The 18,454-nt window shown below is 41.6% G+C and overlaps 1 protein-coding gene and 1 non-coding gene across 2 annotated transcripts; one reads left to right on the forward strand and one right to left on the reverse strand.

Annotated features, from left to right (window-relative positions):
* Positions 1-1,634: 1,634 nt before the first annotated feature.
* Positions 1,635-12,781, reverse strand: AICDA (activation induced cytidine deaminase). The gene is made up of 5 exons (XM_002929201.4): positions 12,678-12,781; positions 6,736-6,883; positions 4,993-5,263; positions 4,650-4,765; positions 1,635-4,240 (listed from the first exon to the last, which is right to left on the reverse strand). Exons 1-5 carry the CDS (start codon positions 12,719-12,721, stop codon positions 4,187-4,189), a joined length of 633 nt encoding a protein of 210 aa, XP_002929247.2. The 5' UTR covers positions 12,722-12,781; the 3' UTR covers positions 1,635-4,186.
* LOC117796874 lies at positions 10,640-10,743 on the forward strand. The gene has a single exon (XR_004621575.1). It is a non-coding gene; the product is annotated as a U6 spliceosomal RNA (small nuclear RNA).
* Positions 12,782-18,454: the final 5,673 nt, after the last annotated feature.

Consider the following 18,454-nt stretch of genomic DNA (forward strand, 5'->3'; position numbering starts at 1 on the left):
TATATATATATATATATATATATATATATACACACACACACACATATATATATATATATATATATAATCTCCATTACGTTGGCCACAATGCTGTGCACCTAGTAGTTGATCAGTAAATATTAGGAAGAGTGAATGCTGAGTTAGAAGATTCAGCATTTATTTCTCATGATATTTTCGTAAAACCAACCATCACCCCCACAGAATATTTCTTGTGGCACTTCCTGATTGCTGCAAAAGAATTCACCCAGGGCGGAACAAAAGAGAAGTTTACTGAATACATTGCAAGGGAGACTGTCTGCCACAAAATGGCCGTGAGGTATCACAGTTATAGGGCAGAGTGAGAAGGTATGGAATGGATGGAATTGTCCCTTTTTGGTACTGCCTGGTCGTAAGGAGCCCATTAGTAAGTTAGGACCTATGGCTCTTGGGGTCAGTCGCTTAACTGAGCCTGTGTGTCAGCAGGATGGTCACTGTGGGCGCTTTTGCCCCGCTCTTGTTTGCGTTGCTCAAGCCTGTTGCCTCAAAGTGGTCTCTACACTGCTCAGTAAAATGTAATAGTTAGTGAATACCATAACTAACAGACTGAGATGTCCGTGGCTCCAACTATGATGTCAGTGGCCTCCATCCAACGACAATGAGTAAGATGCCTCCTGTAGTTGAACAAGTGGGACTTACTACTCATGCAGTGAGGGAGAACCCCCATGACAGGGAGCCATGAGCCCTGAACCGTCTCAGTAAGAGAAACACCCTCGAGGGCTATGAATTTAATTACAGCATTTGGGCTTTGGTTTGATTTGGGCGACGGGCTGAGAAAATGGGAATTTGTGTTAGATTAGATACTTGTGAGGGAATTAGGTCAGTTCTATAATTGGGTGTGTCACATCTTTTGGGAGGGCTGACGAGAACACAGGGAAAGCTGTAAATGGTAAAGCAGCAGTCATTCCTTCCAGCCAAGAGAGGCGGTGTTGGTATTTTGTGAGGTGGCTCAGACAAATTATGAAATGGTTTTGCTTTCTCTCATTTTATCAGTCTGAGTAATCTTGTCTGAGGTGGTTATTCAATGAGATTGTTTATGTCCAACAGGAAACTAAAAATGGCCTGGCTAAAAGTGTCAGGCCAGCTTTCAACTATAAGGCTATTTTTTGTTTTTGTTTTTTCCCTTTCTTAGATTCTAGTTGGGAGAGAAAAGTAAATGAATTCAAGAAGTATTTAGCATACAAAGTCAATAGGACCGAATATGGGGGCAGAAGGCGATGTCAAGGGTGACTTGAAAGGGTAGCAGTGCTAATCGCTAAGATAGAACCAGTTTTGTGTTATCTTCTAATTTAACACTTACCAAAATATGTGAAAAGTTCATAATATCATACCCATGTAGAGATCGGAAATTACGGCTATAGAGGTTAAATATATCTTCCCCACTGTCAATAGAAACAATTCAAATTCAGGGTTGCTTGACTGAAGTCATGTTGACTTGTCTTAAAAATCGAGATAGGGGCGCCTGGGTGGCACAGCGGTTAAGCGTCTGCCTTCAGCTCAGGGCGTGATCCCGGCGTTGCGGGATCGAGCCCCACGTCAGGCTCCTCTGCTATGAGCCTGCTTCTTCCTCTCCCACTACCCTGCTTGTGTTTCCTCTCTCGCTGGCTGTCTCTATCTCTGTCGAATAAATAAATAAAAATCTTTAAAAAAAAATCGAGATAAAATTCACATAATATAAAATTCACATTTCTAAATTCATTTATAAATTCATACACATGTAAAGTTTAGCCAGTCTAAAATACACGATTTAGTGGGTTTTAGTACATTCAGAATGTTTTGCAACCATCACCACTATCGAATTGTAGACCATTTTCCTCACCCGCAAAAGAAACTCCATATGCATTAAGTAATTCCCATACCTATCTCCCTTTTGCCCCTGGCAACCACTAATCTTTCTGTCTCTGGGGTTACCAGTTCTGGGCATTTCATGTGAGCTGAATCATAAAATATATGGCATTCTGTGTCTGGCTTTCTCCTGGGGGCGCGGTGTTTTCAAGATTCATCTGTAGCATGCCTCTACTTCTTTCCTTTTTATGACTAAATAAAATACTGTTGTGTGGATATAGCTCATTTATTTATCCACCCATCACTTGAGGGACATTTGGTGTTTCCTTTTTTTTTTTTTTTTGGCTATTACGAATATTGCTGCTATAAATGTTCACAGACAAGTTTTTGTTTCAACGTATGCTTCTAATCTCTTGGATATATACCTAGAAGTGAAATTGCTGGGTCATACAGTAAATCCGTGTTTAGCTTTTGAGGAACCACCAAACTGTTTTCCATACCGGCTGCACAATTTTACATTTCCACCAGTTAATACATGGGAGGTTTCAGTTTCTCCATTCTTCACAATTGTGATTGTTTTGATGTCCATAGCCATGCCAATAGTATGAGCGGTAGCTTATTTGGATTTGATTTGCATTTCCCGAAAGACTAAGGATGCTGAGAACCTTTCATGTGCTTATCAGCCATCAGCCGTGTGTGTATCTTCTTTGGAGAAATGTCTTTTCAAGTCTTTGGGCTATTTTTAAATTAGGTAATTTTTTGTTATGAGTTGTTAAGAGTTCTTTGTGTATTCTGTCTACTAAACTCTTACCAGGTATCTTATTTGTAAATATTTTCTCTCATTTTGCAAGTTGTCTTTTTACTTCCTTGCTACTGTCTTTTGATGCACAAAAGCTTTTAATTTTAACCAAGTCCAATTTCTCTTTTTTCCTTCTGTTGCTTGTGCTTTTGATGTCATATTTAAGGGACTTGTCATATCCAAGGTCGTGAAGATTTCCACTTATGTTGCCTTCTAAGGGTTTTGTAGTTTTAGTTCTTGCATGTAGGTATTTGATAAATTTTGAGTTAACTTTTGTATATGGGATGTGGTAAGAGATCCCAATTCATTCTTTTGCATGTAGATATCCAGTTGTCCCAACATAGTTTGTTGCAAAGGGTTATTCTTTCTATGGGTCCTGGGACCCATTTGTATTTGTAAAACAATGCAACTGTGCATTCAAATTGTCTTGCAGATCTGTTTATCTGTATTGCAAGGGTTGTGAAGTAATAATTGCACATTGATACGGTTGTTTTGACTATTTTTCTCACAGTCAAGGAGAGTTGTTACAAAGAGGCGCTCTCTGCCATATTGGCTCCCTACGTTTTGCTGGAGAAAACACCATTTCGTTGTAATGAATGCTCTGACATCCTTCCTTTCCAAATGTTATTCTCTTTTTATCACACTTTCCTACGTAGTGAACATTTCTTTGAGAGGAGCCCTGCATACATACAAAAAGTAGGAAATGTTGGCCTGGTTGACGTTGTTCAAATTAAGAGACCCACAGGAGAGGACATATTTTTCTCTTCTCAATATTGAAGTGACTCCAAGTGTTACTTAATTAAATGTGAAATCTGTGGTTGTGGTTTCTGACCTAGGGACTTCTTTAAAAGGATCTATATTTCCAGGTGTGTTACTTGAGTTACCAGCTAACGTTCACAGTGTCTTCTTCACAGTCCTCATACTCATTTTAACATCCTTTATTATAAAATAGCCTGAAGGTGATCATGCATATTTCATATCAAGAAAAAAAAGTCTTATGTACAAACATAAACATACCTCAGACAATGAAAACATACAGTACATGCTTAGGTATTAATGCCTTGCGGTTTTGCGGTTACAATCATCCAGATTCTTTCATTAGGAGATTCTATATAGATCATGGACTGGTGTAAGTTTGTTCACTTGAAAAGAGTAGAAAAATCTATCACTAATATGATTTAAATGATGATGAATCAAATAATAAAGGATACATATTATAAAAACATTTGATCTTCTCACCATGGTTTTACAGATTTACTTTTTGTTTCCTCCCTGCCTAAGTCATAGAAGACACTTTAGGCGCTCCCAGGCCCTGCAATCTGTCATTTCCCAGTAGGGGGCGTTGTTGCATTAAACGCTACACCAGTTGCAGCATTACCCTGGAGGGCCTGAGTTCCTTCTGTACTTTCAAGACGGTTTTTTAAACAAAGTCCTGTATATAAATATTTTCTCTCTAAACTCTTTAGAAAATGAGAGCTGAAGAAAAACAGAATTCTTGAAAGATTATCCTTTTACCCACAGTCTTCAGAGATGGTTCATTGTAAGTGACATTTTTGGAGGTTGATATCAAAGTCCCAAAGTACGAAATGCATCTCGTAAGTCATCAACCTCATACAGGGGCTGGAAAGAAAGAAAGAAAGAAACTGAGTGGATTCATTTGTAACATTGTGGAAGAAAGTAAGTTTGGCGTGGGGGGGGGGTTGGAAGAGGAGAGAAAGGAATTTTACCAGAAGGAGAACAGAAGCCTGAGGAGAGTCTAACCCAGAGACTTGCGGATGATGAGAGAGGGGAAGGGAAGGGCATCTCGGCAGAGGGCTCTGAATTGTGAAACAGAAGAGCAAACTCAAATGTAGGAGAAATGACAACAACAAAAAAAGAAAAAGTAAGGCTTTCATCAGAGGAAAAATAAGGAGAGTGATACCTACACACATGAACAATGTAAAAAATATAAGAAAGGAAAATGGAAGTAGTTCCAGGAAAAGATCGACTTTGGAGAGACAAAGAAAATGAGAAGCGAATAAGCCCTTACCAAAAGAATGCGTCGAAGCTGTCTGGATAGTCGAACGGAATTTTCGTGCAACCCCTCCCAGGCTTTGAAGGTTTTTTCACGATTTTCCACAAAAGTATTCCAGCAATAAAAATAATCTTTAAAAAAGGAGGGAATGGGGTAGAAGATAGTTCAGATCCCATATCGAGAGGAACGAAAGAAAACCCTGCCCCCCCCCATTTTTAAAATCTCATTTCCTACAAAGCCTAGTGTCCAAACCCTTCATTCTCTTCCTCCTATTCTAGTCAATTTCTGGCTGAATTCTGCCCCCCGCCCCCGATTTTTCTCCTCTGTATTGCAATCCCGAGCGAGGCCCCCTTCGCACCTTTGAAGGTCATGATGGCGATCTGGACCCCCGCGCGGTGCAGCCGCCGCAGCCCCTCTGGCTCAGCCTTGCGATCCTCGCAGAAGTAGAGGCGCGCGGTGAAGATCCTCAGACTGAGGTTGGGGTACCCTCTCAGAAAGTCGGCCACGTGCCGGGCACAGTCGTAGCAGGGGCTCCAGGAGGTGAACCACGTGACGCGGTAACACCGGCCAGGGTCCAGGTCCCAGTCGGAGATGTAGCGGAGGAAGAGCAACTCCACGTGGCAGCCGTTCTGTGGACGGAGCACAGGACTTAGACAACGTTTACTGATCTTCACGGCCATGCCGGGAGCTTTACGGTCACTAATTCATCTGCCTCCCACAGTAATCTTTTTTAGGCTGTGTGCAGTTTGGGCCCTAGGTTAGTGAGTCGGGCTGAAATAGCATCACACTGTCCCAGAGTTTTGAGTTGTGTTCGCGAAGCTACCTTCAGCACTTTTGTGGAGAAAGAAAATTGGCCTGTTGCTGTAACATTGTGGAAATACACCAGACCACTAGCGGGAGGGAGGAAACGTACGGTTGGGAGGACTGGAAGGGGTAAAAGAGATGACGCTAAGGCCAACAAGAGTGTTGTCAGAGAGGTAATAGGCATTGCTGTGGGTTCAGAACGGTTAAATAACGTGTTTGCTCATCATATGATCCCTGTGATTGTAGTAATCGTGCAATAGTGGGATACAGCAAGTCTGCCTTGTATTGCAGAAAAGTCGTTAGTCCCAGAATCTGAAGATCTAGGTTCCATTTCCTGATGTCACCGCTCAGGTGACTGGAACAACTCACCCAACTCTTGGATCTTCTAAGTCCTCACCAGTAAAATGGGCTACTATCAGGAGGATTCAATGAGAAGGAAATAAAGGGTTGGTAACAGCAAAGCCTTCTCTACTTAGAATGTGTCACATCACCAAACAAGAAAGAGATTAGAATGTAAAACGGTCGCAGTGAGATTTTACGCAATACAAATGGAGGCAAAGGAAATTGGATAGTAAAATAAACACTTAACAAAGAGCTAGACAGTGTCCTTCCACCTGCAAATTCTTCCTAGGATCCCACCAAAATCAGATGTCACTGCCTGTTTTGAGACAGGAAATACTCAAAGCTTATGTAAGCCCACCTGGATACGGTGAAGAAGTCGGTTGAAAATCTAATTCTCTAGATGCTGAGAGATCGATTTACTCAATCAACCAATTGAGGCTTGCCTGAGTACTCTGGGTCTTAACCATACTGAATGTACTCATTGGCCTCACGATCTATGTGAGCAAGAGGGACAGGAAATCGTTTGGAAAGCAGAATTGAGTCATTATTCATTTTTCCTACTTTTTTCTTAATTTTCAAAAATTCTTAAGAAAATTTGTTTTTTACATTTAAATTTAGCTTGAATGTGCTGGCAGTATTTGGAAGCATCCAAATCAAAGGACTCTTATATTTGGTTTCCTTAATCTCAAGGGCAGTTGGGATGCTGGGGAAAGGGAAGGAAAGTTTGGGGGCAGTTAGTCTTGGCACTGAAGCGAGGTGTAGCAATAACATGCCCAGCATGACTGGGAGGACAAGAAATGGCATGCTTTGGGGGCACACCCATTGTGGTTTCATGGACATAAAGAAGAGGATTGGAGAAATCTGATGGAGACCTAAACGTGCAACAGAAGGTAGTACTATCTGCCGATGGTTCTGTAAGTGCCCCCAGTCTAGCTTGGAAGCAACTGATTGATACCTTGTTTCGAAGGTGACCGAAGTCCAGTGAAAAGGACGTGGCGCTATCCCGCCGCTTCACCACGTAGCACAAGTAGGTCTCGTGGCGACCCTTAGCCCATCGGACATTCTTGAAATGGTAAAGAAACTTCCTCTGCTTCATCAGGAGGCTGTGGGTGAGGAGAGGGAGGAACATTCAGGAGCACCGCTCATCTCTGCTCACTCCTGGCTTTCCTTCAGCTTTTTTAAAAAGTTGATAATGACTTGAGCCAAACCAGAGATCTTCTTCCTTACTTTGCTGGATGCCTGAGACCTACTGAACTTGGAACCCATCATAAACCCCTCTTCATGCTTATATTTAAGACCAGTTGAGGGGCACCTGCATGGCTCAGTGGGTTAAGCATCTGCCTTCGGCTCAGGTCATGATCCCAGCGTTCCGGGATTGAGCCTCACATCGGGGTCTTTGTTCAGCGGGGAGTTTGCTTCTCCCCCTGCATTCCGCTCCCTCTGCTTGTGCTCTCTCTCTCTCTCTCTGACAAATGAATAAAATCTTAAAAAAAAAAAAAAAAAGACCAATTGAGAGGTAGCCAGAACCCCCAGGTGGTATGAATTCACAGGACAATCTCCTCCCATAGCTGTCTGTTAGGTGCTGACAACTTGGACTTACAAACTTGTTCCTTGGTTCCATAATTTTTTCAGAGTTCCCCTCCAAACTCTACCTAGATGTCCAGTCTGTACTTCAAACCCAATATGGTCAAAACAGTAATTCCTGAACTGTCCTCTGTCCAGACTATCCTGTTTCTCCTTACTTTTCCATCTCAAGTAACCAGGTGAAAAGCTTGGGATCATCTTTGATTCTTCTCCTTCATATTCAATTAATGATCTAAATTTATTGATTCAAATCTCCAAGTATTTCCTTGTTTGTTTTTCAGTATTTTTATTTTTTAAACCTCCAGATAGTTATTGAGTTCGTATCTGCACACCCTCTCTCCTCTGCTTCAGTCTAAGCCCTAACCTTCTCTTGGTTTGTCTCTTGTCCTGGCCTCTAAGCTGGTCTGTCTGCTCCCAGTCCCTCCAAAAGAACATTCTCCATGCTGTGCCAGAATGATCTCACGAAAGCCCAGGCGTGACAATGTTATTTCTATGCTAAAAAATCCCCATTGAATCTCTTGTGCCCACAAGATAAATCCTAAACTCTACTGTGTTATTTAGGCCAGTTTTTACATTTGGTCATCAATCTACGTTTCTAGCTTCCTTTCCTAGTACGGCTTCCCTTTCCTTCCCTATCTTCAAGTGCCCATGCAGCTGATCCCTGCTTTTTCTTCCCAGTCACCTTGCTGATGCACTTCGTCTCAGTGAATGATACCCTACTTTTTTCCGCTGGACAACACTTATGTATTCTTCAAAGCCAGTTCACAGTTCAACTCTTCTTTCTCACCACCGCTATCCCCAAATTTCTAGGCAAAAAACTGAACACTAACAGGAACAAAAAACTCTTCTGTAGTTTCCCTTCGTTCTCCAGTCTATCCCTGTCAAAGCTGTCATCCTCTCTTCCCAATTGATCCCTGACATCTCTGTCTCCCCAGTTGGACTTTATGTGTTTTGAGGCAGAAACACTTCATGAGAAAGAAAGATTTCTTTGTAATATAAGTAATATTTGACTGTTGTCATCTTGTATAAGACAAAAAGTTGAAAGTTTTCCATGTAAAAATATTAAAGAATTAAAATTTAGGGGCGTTTGGGTGGCTCAGTCAGTTAAACGTCAGACTCTTGATTTCAGCTCGGCTCATGATCTCAGGGTTGTAAGATGGAGCCCTCATTGGGCTCCCCACTGAGTAGGGAGTCTGCTTAAGATTCTCTCTCTCCCTTTGCCCCCCCACAACTCATGCACATGCACACTCTTTCTCTCAAATAAATAAATCTTTGGGACTCCTGGGTGGCTCAGTGGGTTAATTGTCTGTGGCTCAGGTCATGATGCCAGGGTCCTAGGATCGAGTCCCGCATTGGGCTCCTTGCTTGGCAGTGGGCCTACTTCTCCCTGTGCCTGTGGCTCCCCCTGCTTGTGCGCTCTCTGTATGATAAATAAGTAAATAAAATCTTTTTAAAAATAAATAAATATATAAAAATCTTTTTAGAAATTTTAAATTTTAAAAATTTAAAGTTTAGGATATAGTGTCTAATGATAATCCGACATCGTATCTAATGACAAAATTTTTGTTTTTCTAGTCTTTTTTTTTTTAAAGATTTTATTTATTTATTTGAAGAGATAGAGACAGCCAGCGAGAGAGGGAACACAAGCAGGGGGAGTGGAAGAGGAAGAAGCAGGCTCATAGCGGAGGAGCCTGATGTGGGGCTCGATCCCATAACGTTGGGATCACGCCCTGAGCTGAAGGCAGATGCCTACCGACTGCACCACTCAGGCGCCCCTGTTTTTCTAGTCTTTTTATAGACATGTTTACATAATTTTAATTATACTGATCTCATGCAGTTTTGCATCCTGCTGCTTTTTTAACTTGGCAACATAATGTAAGTATTACTCTATGTTGCTCACATGCAGGGACTGGTTTCTCTGGTTTCCTTACGCCTCGCACAGCGTTTTTGCACATCATAAGCACTAAATTGAATTTGTGGAAATACTCTCGGCTAACCGAAGTTTCTTTGCAGTTGTAGACATAACACAAGCTATACAGTGTGGTTGATACCAAATCACTAATGATGTCTGTCTGGTTTTTGTCCTAGTCTTTTCCAGAAATGTATTTATCAAGTTGTGGAGATAATGCTACCACCTAATGGCGTTGGGCAGAAGTGCAGTAAACTTGTAAAAGTAATGACCTGGGCAAGGATTTGAATACGGTTTGCTGGCAAGAGAATTGAAACTTTTTTCACCTTTATTTTATTTTTTTTTTAAACATTGAGATATAATTTACATACTTCACCCATTTAAAGTATGCGATTTTATGAGTCCTGGCAAATGTAAACACCCAAAACTGCAGCCACAATCAGGATGCAGAACATTTCCAGGGCACCCCTCCCCAAAATTTGCTCATTCACTTTTTCAGTCAGTTCTTCCCCACCCCCCTACGCACCCACTAATCTGCTTTCTGTAACTAGACATTACTATCCACTTCCTAGAATTCCATATAAGTCCTACATTATTATCTCTTCCTTCGTGTCCAACTTCTTCCACTTAGCATAATGAATTTGAAATGCATATGTTGTGTTCTAAGTTTGATTCTTTTTACTGCAAAGTAATAGTCCATTGCATGGCTGTAGCACATGTATCCATCCACCTGTAGATGGACGTTTGGAGTGTTTCCACTTTGGGGCTATTGTGAAGAAAGCTTTTACAAACATGTACCAGTCTTTGTGAGAACATATGCTGAGAATTAATTTTAATGCAATACACGTGATAGACCGTGAAGTTAAAAGTTAAATACCCGGGTGTCAACCTTACGAGTTAGGTAAGCAAGGACGTGCTTTTTATAGCTGTCTCAATTTAAATGTCGCGCTTCACACACATGAAGCTTATTGACATACACTTTAAGTCCTGAGGCAGGGGCGCCTGGGTGGCGCAGTCGTTAAGCGTCTGCCTTCGGCCCAGGGTGTGATCCCGGAGTCCTGGGATCGAGCCCCACATCGAGCCCCACATCGGGCTCCTCCGCTGTGAGCCTGCTTCTTCCTCTCCCACTCCCCCTGCCTGTGTTCCCTCTCTCGCTGGCTCTCTCTGTCAAATAAATAAATAAAATCTTAGAAAAAAAAAAAAAATCCTGAGGCAGAGAAGTAAATTCATCACCAGTATACATGTTATGCCAAACAATATAAAAATTGTTTAATCATTATTTTAGAATTAAAAATTGGCAGGAATCTGACATGAATGCAAACAAAGATCTAATTATTGTTGGCTTTCTTTTAAAATGACAATTTTAGTGCTTGCTTTGGCAGCACATATGCTAAAATTGGAATGATACAGAGATTAGCATGGCCTCTGCCCAAGGATGACACACAAATTCGTGAAGTGTTCCATATTTTTTGACCGAGATCATAAGTTTGGATAGTGAAAACATGACAAATTTTCATATACCCAAAAATAAAATAATAATTTTATAGTAATCATCATGGCACTTGCCACCATTCCTATGACTGTTGTGACATAATTGGCATATAATCATTAGTATAAACTGAATACCTAAGGGCTTAATACTGAAGTAAAAGGGGGAAAAATCTCCTGGGGCTCAATTTTAAACAGATTAAGCATCACTACTTACTGATAAATTTCTCTAAACGGTTAATCTACCCTCCTGGGCTGTATGGGGTGGAAAGGGGTGGAGGGGGGTACTGTGTCACTCACAGTGGGCATTATCTTGGGGAATCTGCTATTGGGAGAAAGCAGAGGTGTGCTGGGAGTATAGGAAAGGACGTGGCATAGGTAAGGGAATTCAGATGGACTTTTGCCTTCTGCTCACATGAAAATACATGAGAAGAGACCAGTCACAGTGAAGCGAATTCCTTGGTTGTGACCTTCAAATTAACTTTCTTTGTCCATCGCTTTCCTTCAACAGTAGCTAGGAGCCCATTTCAAGTACCCTGTTCTCTTAGTTTCTCTTTTGGGTGTGAAGGACTTTGTAGAGGCAGTTTTTCAAGCCCGCAGGTTGACAGCTGCTCTGGACAGCTGTGCTCCCCGAGGCAGAACATTGCTGCATCCCCAGCAATGCAAACTGGAGACAAATGGGTTAAAAATAGTGACCAAGTCCTCTCCTGTCCTGTGCCATCACTAATGCCCTCTACAGATATTCTTTTCCCTGATGATAATTATATATTTCCCTTTTTCTCCTGTCCAATTCCATCTTTTCTCCTTGTTGCCTTTGAATTTCAACTATTAATCATTGCTTTGCATTTTATTATATGCACATATTTTCATTGAACCCTTTACCTCCAACCTAGACCTCAGATTAATTTTCAAAATCTCATTGCAAGCTGAGCAGACAGTTGACATTTTTGCCCTCAAGAAAATTTTCTGAAGAACATTTAGCCTTCCATTAAAAATCTTAATTCTGGGAGCCCCTGGCTAGCTCAGTCAGTGGAGCGTGCGACTCTTGATCTCAGGTTTGTGAGTTCGAGCCCCATGCTGGGTGTACAGATAGATACTTATCAAAAAAATTTTTTTAAAATAAAAATCTTAATTCTGTAGTGTAAATTCTTTGAAAAAGTTAAATTGAGATAAAATATATGGATTAGGTATGATTCTCGTATTTGTAGTAAGCATAAAAATGGGAATAAAATAAGTTGGGATAATAACTTGTCATAAGCTGCATGTGAAAAACATTGTGTAAATTCTATGAAATACATTTTAGGAAATAAATTAAGCAGTGTCTGAAGAAATTGAGAGACTAGATAGTAAAAATGCCATTAACTGCCTGGTTATTGGAACTATAACATTAAATAACTTGACTGAATTTTTCTTCCTGTAACATATACCATCATAGTGACTTTCAAGCAATTTTTAATATTGGCATTACGAAAATAATTTCCTTACTATGTAGGTAAATTATTCAGTAAAGTCTCCCCAGGAAAGTTTATGAAGTCCTTTTGCAGTTGAATATTTACAAAATTATTACTACGGTTTCCACTACTGTTTTTAGTATCCTGTATTCTTACCTTTTCATGATTTGAATCTCTAAACATTTGCTTGTTAATATTACCATAAACTAGTTCTAACTGCAGTACAGGGCCATACGTGGCACAGAAAAGGTCTTTTGAGTGTGGAAGAGAGACAAAACAGAGAGAATTAGGCAGAGAGCATATAAGATCTGAACAGATGAGACAGATCCAGAAACACAAATGTGCATATTGACTGAGCAGTGAGTCAGATAGTGAGAGGAGAGAAAGGGATAGCTCCCGGTCTGAACACTCAGATTTGCTCTGAGAGAAAAGCCAGGGCAGCCACCCACGAGGAGACTGCGTTACCTGTCCATCGTGGATTCCAGAGTGTCTTTCTTAGTCTTAGGCATGGAAGGCTTGCCTCAAGTCCTGCTGCTTCACTGACTCTGTCTGGCAAGGCATGGGCCCCACACATTCAAATTTGAGCTTACCCTCTTAGGCTCCTCCCCCCAGGCATCATCACCACCAGGTACCCCAACAGCCTTCCTCCTGTTTGGGTCCAAAAAAAGATGGGCGGGGCTGTCAGAGGCAGAGTCACGTGGGTAAATGATAGAGGGCCCCTCTGCTTAATGTATAGGTTCCCTTAGGGCTGCATCTCTCAAAATCCAGTCTATGCTGCACAGGTAACAAAGACCAGGAGATAGTGGCCACATTTTGGAATTTGTATTCCTGGTGACAAATAATATCTTTAGTTAGATTAAATTACACATAATTTAATTTAATTTTTTAAAGATTTTATTTATTTGTGAGAGAAAGCACAAGCAGGGGGAGCAGCAGGCAGAGGGAGAAGCAGGCTCCTCACTGAGCAGGGAGCCCAATGTGGGACTCAATCCCAGGACCTGGAATCATGACCTGAGCCAAAGGCAGACGCTTAACCAAAAGAGCCACCCAGGCGTCCCGTATCTTTAATTTTAAAAGAGTAATAATAATAATGTTCATTTCAATAGCATCTCGGACTCTGCAGTTGAAAGTATCTGTTCCCTTGTTTAAGTGCACAGGATCTCTCAGTCTCACAGACCAGAACTAATAGCTCCTGCTTTGTGGCCAAGCAAGAAAACCCAAGTCAATTATATAGGATTTAGGAATAGAAATTTTGCATCCTAAACCAATGATTTTTTTTTTCTGTTTCTGATTGCATTACAAGAATTGCTAGAAGACTAGATGATTGCACAAGAGTAATTTTTGCAAAAGCTGTCTTTTCCACGAAAGCCATATATTTTGAATTCAGAAACAGCAGGATCCCGAACCATTAAAAAATGTTTATCAGACAGGATCGGCATCTAAATGACTGCATTGAACTTGGAACGCAGGTTGGACTTTTCTTCGAGTAAAAGGCTTTAAATTCCTGCCTTCATATGATTTGGTCTATTAAAGATTTTGCTTCTCCCCCCTACTTCAGTCTATATGCATTCTGTTTCTTCATTCAATAGAAACTTAATACCTAAGTACATGGTAGAAACTGTTGGGTGCTGGGGATTCAGTGGTGGAGTAAAGCTGCTAGGGTCTCTGCTCCCTTCCTGCCTTAAGGTTTTAAATGCCATCTGTAGGGGCGCCTGGGTGGCACAGCGTTTAAGCGTCTGCCTTCGGCTCAGGGCGTGATCCCAGCATTATGGGATCGAGCCCCACATCAGGCTCCTCCGCTATGAGCCTGCTTCTTCCTCTCCCACTCCCCCTGCTTGTGTTCCCTCTCTCGCTGGCTGTCTTTATCTCTGTCGAATAAATAAATAAAATCTTAAAAATAAATAAATAAATAAATAAATAAATAAATGCCATCTGTACATTGATTCCCACCCAAATCTCTAGCTCCAGCTTGGACCGCTTCCTTGAACTCAGGACAAATGCAGACCACTTCTGCCTCAGCATCTTCATTTAAATATCTGGTGGGCATCTCAAACATGCCTCAAACTGAGCGCCTGTTCTCTCTTTCTACATACCTGTTCCTTTTGCCATCTTTCCTGTCTCGATGGTGATGTCATCCCTCCCACTGCTCAGGCCAACCTGGTAGTCTTCCTTGATTGCTCTCTTCCTTTTAAAGTCCAATCCATTAGCAAATCCTGTTAACTCTACCTGGAGAATAAATCCAGAATTGACCACTTTTCAACACCTGCAGGTCCAAGCAACCTGGATTGCTGCATTTAGCCTTCCAACTGGTCTTCCTTCAATTACAGCCTCCTTCAATTACAGTCTATTCTCCACACAGGAGCCGGGTAATCCTTTTGAAACCCCCCCTCCCTTTTTTTTTAAATTTTATTTACTTATTTGAGAGAGATGGGAGAGAGAAGAGAGGGAGGGGCTGAGGGAGAGGGAGAAGCAGACTTCCTGCTGAGAAAGGAGGGCAGATGTGGGGCTTGATCCCAGGACCCCAGGATCACGACCTGAGCCGAAGGCAGATGCTCAGTGGACTGAGCCACCCAGGCGCACCATTGAAACCCTTCAGATCATGTGACTCCTGTCCGTACTCTCTCTGTCTCCCCATTCTCTCAGTAATAGCCAACATCCTTACATGATTTACAATACCCTCTACCATTTGCTTTTGCTTTACCTCCAAATTAACCACCTTCAGGGGTATCTGACTGGCTCAGTTGGTAGAGCTCGCAGCTCTTGATTCTAGGGGTTATACGTTTGAGCCTCACATTGGATGTAGCGATTACTTTAAAAAATAAAATCTTTAAAAAAAAACGATGACCTTCAGTTCTCTCCCTTGCTTTCACAAAGAACACACCCTTCCGCCCCTGCCTTTGCACTTACTGGTCCCCCTGCCTGGAGTGCTCTTTCCCTGTATGTCATTATGGGTTTGGGTTATTTAAATTAAGTTTTTATTTTAATTCCAGTATAGCTAACATATGGTATTATATTAGTTTCAGGTGTTATATCATTACAGTTTGATTTCCTTATATATGTCTTTACTCAAATATATCCTTATAGTTGAGGCTTTTCCTAGCAACCATATATCTAAAATTTCAGCTATATCCCACAATCCTGAAATTTTCTTTCCTCTTTCCCTAATTCATATTTCTCCTTAGTACTTTCCACAAAATGCATTGTGATCTATGTTCCTCTTTGATTCTTAGGTCTGCAAGGGGAGGGATTTTTGTCTTTGTTTTCCCCCACGACAGTATTCCTAGTGCCTAGTGCCTGGTCGGCATATAGCGGACACTGGATGAATGTTGAATGGATGAATACAGAAGGATCTCACGAACTTACAGGTGGGAAAAACACAGTAATCAAGTAACAGGATCTGTAACTATGTCATCGAAACTGTGATGTTTGCTGTGAAAGAAAAATACACATCATATAACAAGAAACTGGCCAGCCTCTGATCAGTAGAAGGACTCCTGGTTGGGAGATGGTAATAGAGAGTGTCTTAGTTCCCCTTCTCAGTGGGAGATTCTTTGATGGTTGGGTTATGGAAGAAAGGCAGTATTCGCTGCTTCATCTTAACACTCCATGCCTTGACCCAGAAACTTTCTAATCACATCCTTTGTTAAACCATAGAAGTTTAGACTTTCTGATTTGCCCTATTCCTCCCTTCACTCTGTCAAACCTGGGACATTAAGGGAAATTACTCTGGAGTGGGTTAATGCATGGAACGGCTGGTAGTTTTGAGTGCTTATTATGGTTAGACACTATACTAAGCACTTTATTATTTTTTTTATTATGTTATGTTAGTCACCATACTAAGCACTTTAAAGACAGAGTAAATGTATTTAGGAAAACTGTGATGGGGACAAAGTCTCTTGTATGCTCCTGAGTTGTGCTCCTGGTTATTGATTCTATGGATTGCAAATTCTACTTGGCTTTGCGGTGGGTACCCAGCCAAGGATGACCTGATGCTAGTTCACTCTCAGAGACTGTCTAAGGAGGGAGTGGATTTAATGTGAGGAAGCTTCACTTCGCTTTACAAGGCTCTCTCTCACTTGCCTCAAATAAAGCACACCAAAATGTTAAGGTATAGGGATTTCACTGAAGTGTTGGAGAAATCCAAGAGAAGAATACATGCGAAAGAAGACATAATTTAAAATAGGCTAATTTTGGCTTTTTATAGTTTAGAATGAATTTCAAAAGAATTAGGCTCTTCACAGGGCTCTGCTCAAGACTACACACCATTCCTGCCCTCCAGTCTACTCTCGGTCAGAAAGCCTCTCTTTCTCACTTCTACAGGGAAACTCGACCTTGTATTCTCCTGGATTATTCTCACCCATGGATCCATTTCCTATCTAGACATTAATTTTTCCAAGTCTTTATTTCTGAAAAAGATTCTGAGGGCACCAGAAAGATGATATCCAGTCACCTTTGGCACTCTGAATTTCGTGGAACAGATGGGTGCAGGGAGGCGGGGGATGGCGTTTACAAATTCCTCTGCAGAGACCACAGTGGGGCAGGGCCATGGGCAGTCTGTTCCCTTTAGATTATCTCCTCAGGTAAGAGTTGGGCCTTTACCATAGTTTCATCCAGTTGTCCCGAGATTACATACACACACATCCTCCCAAAAGATAAATATCAATTTTTAGAGATGTAATATCTCTAAATCCAAAAAATAGAAGGAAATTTCCCAACAGCCCAAATGATACTGCTGCTTGCACTTCTCATGGTTATGCCGAGCTCTGTTAGTTCCCTTTATGTATTCTCTCATCAAATTATACCCTTTTGTTCCAGCCAGAAATAAGAAAACTGGCCCATTGCTGATCCACATGCCTCTTTGGTTGGTTTTGGTTTGATTTGTTTTCATTTTGTGCAATTCTAATCATTTCTAAGTGTATAATTCAGTGGCATTAATTACATTCACAATGTTGTGCAGCCATCACCACTGTTTCCAAAACATTTCATCACCCCAAAAAGAAACTTCATACCCATTAAGCAATAACTCACCATTCCCTCCTTGTACATCCTGGTAACCTCTGATCGACTTTCTTAATTTGCCTACTCTAGATATTCCATGTAAGTGAAAAACATACAATGTTCGTCCAGTCGTGTTTGGCTTATTTCACTTTGTATGTTTCCAAGATTCATGTTATAGCATGTGTCAGAACTTCATCCCTTTTTATGGTTAATACATTTAGAATGTTCCGTTGTGTGTCTATAGCACATTTTACTTACCCATGCATCTGGACACTTGGGTTGTTCCTACCTTTCGGATATTGTGCATAGTGTCACAATGAAGAGTTGCATACAGCATGAGTCCTTGTTTTCAAAACTAGAAGTGGAGTCACCTTCTGAATGACAACTCCTCTGAATGACATAGACATAGGCACTCACACACACACACACAAACTCTGGCCAAGGGGCACCTGGCTGTCTCAATCAGTACAGTGTGCGACTCTTGATGTGAATGGGGATTGTGAGTTCGAGCACCACATTGGGTGTAGACATAGGAAAAAAAATCTTAAAAAAAAAATTCTGGCTGAAACTCTGATGATCACTTTAAAAGACCCAATGGCTCCTTACATAAGGGCCCTCCTTTCTGCTCAGCCTCTGGCTGGGGAGAGATTTTCATTCTACTTTTCACGAGCCTGGTCAGTAGCTGAGAAGGAGAAAAGCTACACCTGACATCTGGACCCAAGCCCCATACTGTGCATGCAGCACTGTCAGGCTGGTAAAACCAACCCTGCGGAACCGTAATCAGGTTGGCCATATCAGCTTCCGGAAGCTTTACCAGAACTACAGAGAAGGATGGGGCGCCTGGGTGGCACAGCGGTTAAGCGTCTGCCTTCGGCTCAGGGCGTGATTCCAGCGTTATGGGATTGAGCCCCACATCAGGCTCCTCTGCTATGAGCCTGCTTCTTCCTCTCCCACTCCCCCTGCTTGTGTTCCCTCTCTCGCTGGCTGTCTCTATCTTTGTCAAATAAATAAATAAAATCTTTAAAAAAAAAAAAAAAAAGAACTACAGAGAAGGATTTCCCCCTGTATTACTGCATCACTTAGAGCTAGGTTTGGCTATATGTGTCAGGCAAGGGGCGCCTGGGTGGCACAGCGGTTAAGCGTCTGCCTTCGGCTCAGGGCGTGATCCCGGTGTTATGGGATCCAGCCCCACATCAGGCTCCTCCGCTATGAGCCTGCTTCTTCCTCTCCCACTCCCCCTGCTT

Source organism: Ailuropoda melanoleuca, chromosome 16, assembly GCF_002007445.2.
Source record: "Ailuropoda melanoleuca isolate Jingjing chromosome 16, ASM200744v2, whole genome shotgun sequence".
Classification (NCBI taxonomy): domain Eukaryota; kingdom Metazoa; phylum Chordata; class Mammalia; order Carnivora; family Ursidae; genus Ailuropoda; species Ailuropoda melanoleuca.

Coding starts and splice junctions, on each gene's coding strand:
- AICDA (XM_002929201.4), bottom strand. CDS start 12,721: ATGCCTAAGACTAAGAAAGACACTCTGGAATCCACGATGGACAG. Junction 5,264..6,735: donor TCGGTCACCTTCGAAACAAG/GTATCAATCAGT, acceptor CTCCGTCCACAG/AACGGCTGCCACGTGGAGTT. Junction 4,766..4,992: donor CGCCATCATGACCTTCAAAG/GTGCGAAGGGGG, acceptor CCTTTTTTAAAG/ATTATTTTTATTGCTGGAAT.